At 45.0% G+C, this 14,168-nt stretch overlaps 1 protein-coding gene across 4 annotated transcripts in view; it reads right to left on the bottom strand.

Moving 5' to 3' along the window:
* Positions 1–14,168, bottom strand: part of LOC147017779 (palmitoyltransferase ZDHHC3-like) — a 146,971-nt gene that overhangs the window by 26,552 nt on the left and 106,251 nt on the right. For all 4 annotated transcript variants that reach the window (XM_085847686.1, XM_085847688.1, XM_085847689.1 and 1 more), the window contains one exon: positions 6,164–6,294. In XM_085847686.1, coding sequence (XP_085703812.1) covers positions 6,164–6,294 — 131 coding nt within the window. The remainder of the gene's footprint in view (positions 1–6,163; positions 6,295–14,168) is intronic.

Here is a 14,168-nt window from a genome sequence, read left to right as displayed (position 1 = left end):
CTTGACTTCGTTTACATATGCGCTCACACTGAAAATGCGCTCTCACACCTGTATGTGGATCCAGATAGTAATAAATTACGAATAACGATGTTGAAAAGTCTGGAGTATGATTCAGTCATAGCTACCCAAAACACTGGCAGTAATTGTCTGGAATTTGAGCTTCGTGCCCGAATCTTCTGTCAGTTACAAGTTCAGTCTGTGTCTGGTCGTTGTTATCAGGTATCGCCGTTACTGGCGATCAGAAAGGATCCCGCACAATGCCTGCCAAGTCCGTATCTGTATCCAGGAAGGAGCTTTCAAATTCAATTTGTATGGCTCCCAGATGCTGATAAATCAAGTGTCTCATCTTTTCAGTACAGGTTTTATCGACACTGGTCTGATGCTCTAGCATTGCCGTGTTTCCTGCCTCAATTTTACGACGCCAGTTCTGCAGCTTCCCAACAAACGCCTGGAGCTTATCGACGAAGTCAAACACCAACTTAAACTTACCTTGTAGTGTGGTGTTCAGTTCGTTCAACTGCCAAAACATATCAACTAGTTAGGCGAATTTCACATTCCATTCTGGCTGATTACATGCAGAAAGGAAATACTTCTTCTCTTGAATATCAAGGAATAACTGGATCTCATCTCTGAGCTCAAAAACACGGTGAACAACGTTACCTCTGGACAGCCAGTGAACCTGTGTGGAGAACAGTAGACTTACATGTTCAATGCACATCTTGGCACAGTTTCTTGAACAGCCGAGTGTTCAAAGCACTCGCCTTGACGTAATTGACCTTTTTGATGATGGTATTCATCGTCTCAAGCAGTGGCTGAGGAAGAGTTTTTGAAGCTAAAGCCTGACGTTGAACCATACAATGTACAAAGTGTTATATGTCTGATTTTGGCATCGGGAGCTTTTGCCTTTACTAAGGTGTGAAATCCTGACTTCAAGCCTAGCATGGCAGGTGCACCATCCAAAAACACGCCATATACTCCCACCCAGCTCAACCCTTCCTCTTCAAAAAAGCATGACAATTTTAACATGACCTCTTCACCTTTTGTTGTCTCTTCCAGTTTATGGCAGAAAAGCAACTCTTCTTTCAAATCTTGACCCTGAACATAGCGAACAAAAACCATGAGCTGCAAGCAGGACACAAAACGTCAGTCAACTCATCAAGCTGGATGCTGAAAACCCTGGCGTTATTTCTCTCCTCGACCACTTGATATTTAATGTCGTTCAACATATCACATACCCTACGCTTCACTGTGTTGGTAGACGACATTGGACGAAGTTTCTCGACACTCTAATCACCGAGCATCAGTCTCACCATTGCCTTCGCACATGGCAGTAGCAATTCTTCACCGATGAATTGCGACTTCTTTTTCCATGCAATCTCGAGGGATACGAGGTAGATGCTTCGACAGCGGTGGCATTTTGTTGCTGGAATGATCCACTTGAATCAAGGCTCCATTTATATGACTCCATTTACACCTCACTATCTGAAAACATGGACCAACTTCTACCTTCTCATCCAAACTCTCTCTTCCTCATATGTGGTGACTTCAATTGTCTCATGCCGGTTGGATGGGTGTGGGTACCTCTCTCACCTGTCATGGCACTTCAGCAAAATCTTTCTGCGACTCATTGGGACTGACTCAATCGGTCAATTTCCCGACCCGGATCTCAACCAACGGTACTCCACATCTTCGAGATCTGATTTTGACAAATTTCCCTGAAAATATCTGCTGTTCTTCCTGTGCTCCAATCGGTTCTTCTGACCACGTGCTTGTCAAAGTGGACATCTCTCTGGCTGTTATCAGAGAACCACCTCAGTGCCATCAAATCTGGCATTTCACTCAAGCTGACTGACAGCCTCTTCAAGCAGCCATCAAACTTCTGGACTGGTCTCCCATCGCTGCTTTCTCCAACATCAACTCATCCTGGAAATTCTTTCAAAGAAACTTGTTCTCCCTCATGCACAGATTTATCCCCTCGTCTTGAGTTGTCCTACCCTTCCTCCCGCCCATGGTTTACTGAAGCTTGTGGCAAAGCAGTTGCCCTGAAACAACTTGCCTTTGCCTCATGGAAAGCAAACCCAACTGAGGGTAATCTCAGTTCATTCCATAAAGTTCAGAACAAGTGTGTATCTACCCTCAGGAGAGCCAGAAAACAACATCTTTCTAAGCTCAAGTCTGAACTCTTGAACCTGTCTCCCTCCTCCAAATCCTGGTAGCGCCTCATCTAATCTGTTTCTGGTGTATGTTCCCCCTCCATCCCTTCCCTTACCTCAAATGCCCGCACTGCTGATAGCACACGTGAAAACGCTGAATGCCTAAACTCGGTGTTTGCAGCTAAATCTTGTGTCCAAAACTCACCGCTTTCTGTACCCACCTTACCCAGTCGCACCCACCAGTCCCTGGACTCTGTGTCCTTTTCTCCTGACAAGGTGGAGAGCTTGCTGTCAAACCTCGACTCAGATTCTGCAACCGGTCCAGATGGCATCAGCGCATGTGTCCTAAAAGCCTGCTCCTCTGCTCTTGCTCACCCTCTCTCTGTTCTATTCACCCTCTCATTTGCTCAAGGTCATCTGCCATCTGCTTGTAAATCAGCAAACATTACTGTCCTGCATAAAAGGTGCAAAAACATATCCCTGCAACTACAGACCAATCGGCATTCTCCCAATCATCAGCAAGGTGATGGAATCCATCATTGCTTCAGACATTAAATCCTTCCTCTTCTCCAATTGCTTGATTTCCGATCATCAATTTGGTTTCAGACCAGGTCACTCTACCCTGGATATGCTGATTCCACTCTCACAACAATGGATGGAGGTCCTCAAGGCCGGACATGAAATCAGAGCCATATCCCGAGACATATCACATGCTTTTGACACAGTCTGGCACCCTGCACTGCTCACCAAACTCTCGTCCTATGGTATCCAAGCCCATCTCCACTCATGGCTGGCAGACTTCCTCTCCTGCCGCAGTCAACGTGTGGCCCTAAATAGATTTCTTTCATCCCCTCTTCCTGTCCAGGCTGGAGTTCCTCAAGGCAGCGTTCTGGGCCCTGTTCTTTTTCTGGTTTTCATCAAATATCTCTCTGACTCTCTGGAAAATCCTCTTTATCTCTTTGCTGATGACTCCACCCTCTGCCGTACCATCTGTCATCCCTCATTGCCAAATCTCACCAGCAAGCAGCAGCTTCTTCGCTCACTGCAGATTTGAGTAAAATCACAAACTGGTCCAACACGTGGAACATGTCCTTCAATCCGGAAAAATCTCACGCTCTCACTATGTCTCTCCGAAAGAACCGTTTGGCAACCCCCCCCCTTTCCCCCCATCAACTTTCTCAACAATCCTCTGGAAGAAGTCCTTTCTTTCAAGCTTCTGGGTCTCACTATCTGCCATGATATTTCCTGGGAAAGCCACATTCCCAACCTGGCCTCCAAAGCCAGTCGCCGACTGGGAATCCTCCATCGTGCAAAGTCCTTCTTCGGCCCACCTGAGCTCCTGACTACATATAAAGCTTTCATCCGCAGCCTGATGGAGTACTGTTCTCCCCGCTGGGCTGGTGCTCCTGCCTCCCACCTTTCTTGGCTTCACGCTGTGGAAACCAAGGCATTTTGGATCATTTCGGATCTTTTTGTCTTCTGCCGTCTCCTCTCCAGTCTCCCCCCCTCCCCCCCGCTGTGTCTGCAATTTGCCCCCACCATATTTCTGCAGGGCACTCAAGGTCCACCAACAATCCCCTTCTGGTAAAACTACCAAAATCACGAATCACTGCTCACCTTCACTCTTTCATTCCTCTTTTTCCCCGCCTTTGGAATAACCTCCCACACTCTCGTCAATCCCATTCTTCCCTCCAGGACTTCAAAACAGCCGTTCACCACCACCTCTTATCGTCGTCCATACAAATCCTCGATCTTTTCTACCCCCGTTAATCCACCTCAAACCCACCTCCTTCAAATTCCCTGCTTTCCTTCCTGAAAGTCCCTGTAGTTTCTATCTTGTATTACCGCGTTCCCCGCCCCATCCCTCTCCCTTCCACAGATCTCCTAATGTCTCTGTTCCCCACTGTTTTGTCCTTCCCACACCTGCCCCTCTTGTCTCATGCCTCCCTTGATGTGCGTTGTGTGTTGGCGCTCGTACGAGCCTCGACAATGTATAGAACAAACAAGAAAACAAAGGCGTTGGCACTTCAACCTTTCTTGCTGCCTTTCGAAATAGGATCGGTCCCTGCCAACGTCGTCTGGGTGCTGAGACTGGAGATGTTGTTTCAATTTACTCGGCTTTAACGATGCGACAGTCAAGACCTTCAAACAGATCAAACATTGTGGTTTCATAATCCCCTTCTCTGTAATATTCGGGAATCCATAGTCAATGTAACTGTCAAGAAATCCACGTTTTTTTCCCCCACTTGCCATCCCTGCATCGTCTTAGCACTGCGGATTGCAGTCATTGGCTGTGGTGTTGGCTTGTAGTCATGGGGCGCACCCTTGATCCCAGGCCAAATGCTCCACGTAGGCCCTGGTCCCATGTGTTGAAAACAACTCTGATTGGTTGATAGAAGCCGCCCGTCGATTAAAATTCAAACCTGGAAGTGCCCTGAAAATTACTCCAAATTTTCACAAAGGCCAAATTTCTCTTGCAGAAATCACCGATAAGCATGTAAATCAAAAAAGCAACAAGTTCCTACCATTATCTGTGAGATATGAGGCCTCTAAATATGATCTCATTGTCAGATCTAATGGCTGCGAGAATCCGTGCAAAACGTGTATGTCAATAGCCTGGTCCCAGGGTATCCCCCTGCAGCGATATCCTGAGGCTGAGGTTGTCATGGGACGTGTCTTATGTCACGTGTGCACTGACGATTTTGTCATTTTCTGGGAAACTAGCTGCTTCTGATTCTGAGAACTGTGATCGAAACACCAGTCCCGTCCCCAGAAACACTGGAGACAAGGGTGAACAATGACGAGTGGTGTTTGGAGGTTTATCCTTTCCAAGATTATGCATGGTAATGGAAATGACATTGATTTTTTTTATATGATTGTCAGGAACACTCATTACCCCTGGAGAGAAGCCAAATTACCCCTTTTGGGGTAATTACCTCCAGGTTGGGAACCCCAGATATAAAGGGACCATGGAAATGACACCCAAGCAGTGACAAATCCTCAGTCTTATAATACGCTCATTGCATTTGTTTTATCTCAATTATCATGGGAGTCAAGTTATTGGACACAGCTACAGTAACTCCTTGGGCGTGGTAACCATCAAAGCGACCAGACCAGTAGTAGGTGTAATCACCCGGCATAATCTCGCCACTATCCAGTCTCCGAAACTCAGAGAATGCTGCAATACCGATGTTCAAGCATTGGAGCTCAAATGATCGCAGACAGGTGATCATCTTCTCTTTGGGATAGGACATTCCAGGCACCCACCCAAAGGGACTGCCTCAGGTTAACCCGAGGAGACCGCTGTCTGGTGGATGATACCTCAGCACCACCCCACACACACTACTTCAATCCAACCCGGGTAGGTTACTCCGTGTTTTTCCTTCTAGCATCAAAGAATGGGGGTCCCGAAGGCTTTGCCCCAATCCTGTCATCCGGTGAGCTGCCCAACTGCACAGGAGGTACTCTCACGGAGTGGGTTTTCAGTTTTCTTTGCGTTTTAGTGTGTATTGTGGAGTGAAGTGTTTTACAGTGGCTGCAGTGCAAATCCCATCACCAACCTCCAAGGAAAGGTTACCCATTGCAGGAGGATGTCCACAGACACAGTTGGGCACCAGACATGGATGACCATTGGCTCACAAGGAGCTTCTCCGAGGCAGTCCAAGAGATATCTTCGTAAATATGATGACCTTTATATCAAGACTGATGCTTTCTTAATCGTTCACGCATTTGAAAACGTTTGAGTCATATGTTCAAGGCTTTCAATTTAGACCCCACATTTATTACAAGGAATAAAGCTGAGCTTAAGAGAAGTGTTTGAAATCATTGGGAATAATATTCAAATTGATATAACTAACTGATTGTGGCATATTCCTTATGCAAATGGCCTTAAACACAAGTCCAACTTTCAAATTTCATGATCCAAAAAATAGCAAACTATTATTACAATGTTTTCGAAAAATTCACACAGAGCACAAATGACATTCTTTCATTGAACAAAATGTACTCACCGTTTCGCCATTGCAGATGGATAGTATTTGTGTGCCACACATGATTGACGTGAAAATAAAAAAGAGCATTCCTTCAACTGAGAGGAAAATTATGAGCAAGATGGAAATTCCAGATGAAAAACTGCTACATTCTGCAAATACAAGTGACGAATGACAAAAATGAGGGTTTGATAAGTTTGATCAAAGCCCCCATAATGCTCTGAGCTAGCAAGAACAAGGTTTGCATTGCTAGCCAAACAACAACAAAGTTTTTTTTTTTGTATACATAGTCGAGGCTCGTAAAAGAGCCAGTCCTTGTACATTGAACAGATCGGAACGCAACAGGACAAAGGGAACAGTAGAGAGAGGGGGGAACACCAACAGCAGAGCCAAAAGCCAAGACAGGGGGAGGCAGGCAAACGATAGGTGTGGGGAGGAATGGGGGCAGGATAGGATGCATGGGGTGGACAAGATAGATACAGAAGGAAAATCTCAGGAGGGAAAACTGGAAATTTAGAAGGAGGGAGGATTGGGTTAGGTTGGGGGGGGAGTTGAGGGGAGGAAATATCATGTTTTCGGATTGGGAACAATCTAAGATGGTGGTGAACAGCTATCTTGAAGACCTGGAGGGAAGTAAGAGATTGACGAGGATGTAGTAGTTGAAAACACAGGCGAGAAAAAAGAGGAACAAAATAGTTGAGGTGAAAAGTGATCTTGGATTTAGGTAGCTTTATGATAAGAGGGTTGACGGTAGACAACAAGAGCCCTGCAGAAACCTGGAGGGGGGTGGGTGGGGGGCAAAGCACGAAAAAGGCAGAGGGTGCAAGACCAGAAAGGAGGCAGTAGAAGACAGAGAGACCACCGATGTCTCTGTGATGGTGGAGTGATAGACCCAATAGGCTCCACTTCAGCGTGGGAGATTCCAATGATCTTGAAGGCCCTGGTTTCCATGGCATCAAGCTGAGCAAGATGTGAGGCAGGGGAACCAGCCCAGAGGGGAGAGCAGCACTCTATTAAACTGCAGATGAAGGCCTTGTCAGTGCACAGGAGTTCAGGTGTGCCAAAGAAGGACTTACTACAATGGAAGATTCCCAGTCGGTGGCTGGCTTTAGAGACTAACATTAAAATCTGGTTTGCCCAAGTAAAATCATAGCTGATAGTGAGACCCAGGAGTATGAATGATTGAACTTCCTTAAGAGACTTGTTAACTCGGTGGTATTCATGGAATACATACCCCACGCAGTCTTGAGAAGGACTTGGTGCGAGCCAACTCTTTTCATTTTTAAGGTTTTTTTTTTTCTTTGATTCAATATTGCTGCCAGACCACGTGACCAATGATGTCTAATTGATAAACTACCCATGGGAAATATGGTTTGACAAAGATGTTTAATTTTGCAATGGTCAGTTAAGCGGATTCTCCAATGAAGATTTTCAAAGATTTTCCCTTCGATACAATATCGCTGCCAGACCACATGACACTGTCATTTTTATGAAAATCCTGTTCAAATTTCAAGCCAATCGGATTAAAATTTATAATTCTAGAAATGTTGACCTACGTTGACCTCAAAAGTAATTGGTAGTTGAATTAAATGACCAAATGTGCAAAGCCTCTTCATATTTCAAGTCAATTGGATGAAAATTGACAATAAAAAATTTTTTGGCCAATGTTCACCTTTTGGCTTATGTTGACCTCAAAAATAGTTGGTGGTTGAGTTTAGTGACCTGATATGCAAATGATGCTAAAATTACCGGCAGAGCCACGCCCCATGATCCAGTGAATCCATGAGTCCCCAGGCCCAACACAGATGTCTCATGACCTCTGGCTCACAGTCAGCAGAGACATGAATATCAAGGTGAGTGAATCTCTCTGTGACCTCAACATACTCACCACAAACAGGTACAGACAAGATAGCAGCATCCAAGATGTCATTGAAAGCCTGGATTTTAGTTGTGTCCCAGGAAACTCGTAATCCCAGCAGCTCTGACTCCTCATTCAGAACCTCAAGGGCCCCCAAAAGGATATCTAAAGTCTCTGCAAAGATAACTACATCATCGGCGAAATCAGAGTTCGAGATATTGACATTCCCAAATGATGCACTGCAGCTTGATCTCTCTGACATCCTCCCCAGAATCCAGGACATACAAGCGCTGAAAAATGAGGGGGCCAGTCCACACCCCTGACAGACTCCAGTAACAACTGGAAATAAGTCTGAGATGGCATCATCACATCTCACAGCACTCTCAGTACCAGAGTGTAGTTCAGAGATCAGATTGATCAGTTTTGGTGGCACCCCATGAAGATCAAGAATCTTCCAGAGGGCATCCCGATTCACTGAATCAAATGCTTTGCAGAGATCAACATAGGCTGCAAGCAGCCCCTGCCTTAACTCTCATCTGTGTTCAGTGAGGACCCGAAGGCAAGGGTACAGTCAATCGTTGACCTCTTTGGTGTAAAGACCGACTGCTCTGGGTGTTGGTGCTCAAGCAAATGGTGGCGATCCCAATCAAGAATTATCTGAGCAAAGACCTTGCCCGGCACTGACAGCAGCGTCACCCCTCGTTAGTTGTTACAGTCAGGCTATCACTCTTCTCTTTCCAGTGAGGGACAACAAGGTCCTCTTCCAGTCAGTTGTGATGATGCCTGTGTTCCAGGCAGAGCACAGAACTGCATGCAACGATACGAGTACAGCATTTCCACCAGCCTTGAGAAGTTCAGCATGGATGCCACAGATCCTAGGAGCTTTCCCATTTCAACCGGTTCACCGCAGCCTGTGTTTCCACAAATGAAGGTGGATCACAGTTGATTGGAGGGTCAGCAATCGGGATAGTAGCAACCCTGACATCCAATTCAATGGCTGCTGGATCAGCCTGGTACAGCTGGACCAACACACGTCTCATAACCATCCCTATCAGTTCCACTTGATGAAATCCCCCAAGACGAGAAGAGTATCTCGCCTGGGGCACTGATCACCCGCAGACTCGAGCGCGGCACAGAATGCATCCTTCACAGTGAGATCACTCGCCTCAGTCGGAGAATATACAGAGACCAGGGAAATGACACCCAGGAAGTGACGAATCCTTCGTCTCAGAATGCGCTCGTTGACCGGTGTTGCCTCAATCATCATTGGAGTCAACTTATTGGACACAGCTACAGAAACTCTTCGGGCATGGTAAGCATCAGTATTCAGAACAATAGTAGGTGTAATAACCCGCCATGATCTCGCCACTATCCGGTGCCCGAACCTGAGAGAGTGCTGCAATACCGATGTTCAAACGCTTGAGCTCAGATGATAACAGAGACAGGTGATCATCCTCTCTTAGGGATAGGACATGCCAGGCAGCCACCCAAAAGGACCGCCTCGGGTCAACTCAAAGAGACCGCCATCTGGTGGATGACCCCTCAGCACCACCCCAACAATCTGACCCCGGAAGGTTACCCCATGGTTTTCCTATCATCAAAGAGTGGGGGTCCCGAAGGCTTTGCCCCAATCCCGTCTACCTGTGAGCTGCCCTGCGGAGGGCAGCTGCACAGGAGGTACGTACTCCCATGGAGTGGGTTTTCAATTTTCTTTGCGTTTTTCTTGTGTTTTGGGGAGTGAAGGGTTTTACGGTGGCCGAAATTCGAATTCTGCCACCAACCTCCTAATAAAAGTAACACGACTGCAGGAGCACATCCGCAGACACAGTTGGGCACTAGTTATGGATGGCCCTTGACTCAGTCACCGACAACCCGAACATGAAACCGGTTCGTACAGGTTTACATGGTTCATGTAGCAAGTCACAGATCTAATCTGGCCTGACCTTGGGGGGTTTGACCTCTCCAAAATAGGTATTTTCTCTCTTCTCCAAAACTACATACACAATTTCAATGAAACTTGACCATAGGTTCCATTGATATAGATTTTTGTCGATATCGGTATTCCGGTGGAGTCATACTTGTATATACTGGTATATCGATATTATTAAAATAAAAAAAAATTGTTAAGCAAGTTCCAAAAATATGCAACGATCCAACGGCCCATTATGTATTCATATATGATGTGCGTGCGCATCATTGACACGGAAATTCTTCAAAGTATTCCCACACGGGGCCCCCCCCCCCCTCATGATAACGATTATCTGACCTCCAACTTCAATTTGTTTTTTAACTGATTTTGTTTTAAAGCGAGATCAGTAATGGTAATCGGCACATGTCAGAATCCATCGCTATTGCCGTACGGTGTGACAATCACAGAACGCTGTACCCATATCACTTCTATACCATTATCGCAGATCACTGACTTAGCATAGGATTTCTAAAGCACACCCGATTCATACACATAATAACCAACTGGCAATTGCTTTAAAAGCAGTCACGAGGGGAAAGACAAATACAATTGCTTGGCCGGGTGCTCGGTTGCTGAGGGTTCAAAGTTAACACATACTGCACTTACCTCCCGTTAGGTCTTGACGCCATACATTTCACTGTTCCTGTTCCATGTTTAGCCGATATGCCGAGTGAATCAAAGCTTTTTAAATCATGTACGCTATTTAAGGATTGTAAACACCTTTCTTCGATTTGTTTGTGATGTACCGGTTTGTTTTTTTCATATCGATTTCTTTCGGTATACCAGTATATTCAGAATTCGAATACGGTATGTTGATATGAAAAAAATATATCGATATAACCGGTATATTGATATATCGCCGGACCTGACTTGACCACAACCTTCATCACCCATGATGTACCAAAGTTTGTTCACGGCATTAAAAGTATCAGGGTCCAAGGGTGTTTGCGGGAGTTTGGGTGACTGTTGCTCCCGATCCAGGTGAGTTTCAGGATGCACAGTCCTATTTTTAGCTCACCTGAAACGTAGTTCCCGGGAGCTTATGGGATGGCGCGTCACCCATTTGTCAGTCCATCCGTCTGCAAATACTTGCAATTTCTCTGAAACTACACATACAATTTTGATGAAACTTTACCACAACGTTCATGAATGTATGTACTAAAGTTTGTTCATGTTTCAATCCTCCGGGACCTGTCCTGACTCCAGGGACCTATTGAAAATATCCGTTTATATCTCGAATACCTGCTCAGCCACCTCCCGCAATACTCTCGAGTGCATATGTTCTTCCCCGGAGCCTTATCTACTCTTAGATTGCCTAGCTGTTCCTTTACTTCCTCCACTCCAACCTGGATCTTCTGTAAAAGCCCTTCCTCACCTCCTCGATAGATACTCTCAGCTATTGGCAATTCTCCTGACTGTTCTTGTGTAAAAGTTGAAGAAAAATACCTGTTTGATAATAAAAAAATACCACCAAAAAAAAAAAAAAAAAAGGAGGTCTAACACTGCATTCCCCCTTGTGGATTTATCTACAAACTGCATTAAAAAGCAATCCTGGACTAAAACTCGGAAATCCTCATCCGCTCTGCCCTTTCCCTGATCCTGGATCTAATCTATCCCTGGCAAGTTAAAATCCCCCACAATCAATACTCTTCCCTTACCGCATGCCCTTTTGAATTCTTCATGTACTCCTCATTCCTCCTATTCCTTCCCACCCAGAGCCTTATCAAAGCATCCTACCAGTATCTTACTGTTTTTACAATATCTGCCCATACAAAATCCTCAACATTTATTCCTTCCTTAATGTCACCCCTTTCTCTTGATGCAATGCTGTCCTTTATCCAGATTGCTACTCCTCCTACTATTCTCTCCTTCCGATCACACCGATACACCTTGTAGCCTTCTAATCCTGTCGTACAGTTACTCTCCTCCTTAAACCATGTCTCACTCACTGTAACTATATCGTACTCCTCGTTATATACTTTGGCTTCAAGCTCTTCCATCTTATTATTTGAACTTCTGCCATTGGAATAGAATATGTTTAACTTTTCCCTTCCTGAAATTATATTTTCCTGCCTGGCCTTGCACATCACAATTACATCATCCGTTCCTTCCGTAATACCTTCCCCACCCTCTGCTGACCTAAAAAAGCCTTAATTCCTTCCTCAATTCCCACTGCAAACCTTGCTGCCCCCTTTCTATTTAATATACGGCCATCATTTCAGAAACACTCTCTTTGTCCCCTCAATGATTCCCACTGCTTCTTAAATGTAAAACCTTCCTCCCTACACCATTCTTCCAGCCATTGGTTGACATCTATTGCTCTGCTCATAATTTCAATATTGTTTCCTAATCTTGGGAGAATCCCAGAAAACATTACCTCACAACCCTTTGCTTTCAGCCGCTTACCCAATATCCTGTATCTATTTTTCAAAACCTCTGAGTAAACTTTCCCGAAATCATTTGCATCTCGGTGTACCACAACCAACTTCTTCCTGCCATGACCCGATACAATATCGTTTATCCTTCCTTCAATGTCCCTAACTCCTGCTCCTTCAAAACTGCACAGAATTCTACATCTACAATCCTTCATGCAGAATAATCTACATATTTCATGCCAGAACAACTATTCATACAAAGGCACAACAAATTATCTGGAGTAATCCACTGAAATGTCTGCAAAGATTTCAACATCCAGTTCCAGAACACTCAAGGAGACACAAACCAAGGGCAATCATTGAAAATGAGGACATCATGCTCATGTACGACCTGATGATCCCATCGAATGTGAACAGAGAAAACAAAGCATTGCGACCGGACATAGTACTCGGGTGCAAAAAGGAAAAGACCCATTGCTGATTGAGACATCAGTACCCAGCAATTTTTGCTTAAATAATGCAGAAATCAAGAAAACGATCAAATACCAAGACCTCAAAAATGAGATCAAGAGATCTGGGAAACGGAAGAGCATCAAAATTGTACCAGTGATAATTGCTGCACCAGGAATGACAAAGAAAATACAGTCACAGAGATATTTTTTTTATAAATTCGGGGCATTACCCCTCGGCGCTCACTTGGAAGAAAAATGATACTGAGGAGGAGGTCAAAAAGGGATGAAATCAGCAAAATGTATCAATGAACCAATGTTATAGCACATCCCCATTTTGGGGGGCAACCACCCCCATACACCCCATGAGACCCAATTTTTTTTAAAATAGTGTGAACAAACTTTGGCGCATCACGGGTGATGATGGTTGTGGTCAAGTTTAATCAAAATTGTGTGTAGTTTTGGAGAAGAAGGTAAATAACTATTAAAGGGGACAATTCCCCCCTCCCCCCCCCCGGGAAACCTCCTTTGAGCCCATGCTTTTTAATGCCGTGAGTAAACTTTGATACGAACCAGGTGATGAAGGTCGTGGTCAAGTTTCATTGAAATTGTGTGTGGATTTTGGAGAAGAAAGCACGTGCATATTTGGGGGGGGGAGGGGGAACGCCCCCTTACACCCCTTTAGACCCCGATTTTTTTAATGTCGTGAACAAGCTTTGGTACATGATGGGAAATTAATGTTGAGGTCAAGTTTCATCGAAATTGTATGGGTAGTTCCTGAGAAGAAAGCAAATACCTATTTTGGGGGGAAACCCGCACACCCCGTAGACACACGTCGGCCCCAATTTTTTTAATGGTGTGAATAAACTTTCGTACATCACCAGTGTTGAGGGTTGTCGTCAAGTTTCATCAGAATTGTCTGCATAGTTTCTGAGAAGAAAGCCAATACCTCTTTTGGGGTCAACTCTCCCATATACTCCCTCTGTCGTGTCCATCAGAACCAGATTTTTTTAATGCTGTGAACAAAGGTCTATTGTCAGGTCAGGCCAGATGAGAGCAGATCTATGATTTGCTACAGGTACCATGTAAACCTGAAAGAACCTGTTTCGTGGTCGGTTTGTTGGTGACTAAACTGCCTCGCCCACAAGGTTTTCTGGTGAGGAGGGTGCATGGCAATGGACACCCAGCAGGATTAACATCAAAACCTGTCAAATGGTGGATGAGCTCCTTGTGAGCCAATGGCCATTAAATATCTGCTGGCCAACTGTGTCTGCGGACATCTTCCTGCAATTGGGTATCCTTTTTCTAGGAGGTTTATGGCAGGATTTGCACTGCGCCCCCGTAAAACACTTCTTTCCGCAAAACACATAAAAAA

This window comes from Eptatretus burgeri, chromosome 11 (genome assembly GCF_056783735.1).
Source record: "Eptatretus burgeri isolate ZD-2024b chromosome 11, Ebu_testis_v1, whole genome shotgun sequence".
Classification (NCBI taxonomy): Eukaryota; Metazoa; Chordata; class Myxini; order Myxiniformes; family Myxinidae; genus Eptatretus; species Eptatretus burgeri.
The sequence above is the reverse complement of the archived record's forward strand: the minus strand, read 5'-3'. Positions and strand labels throughout refer to the sequence as shown.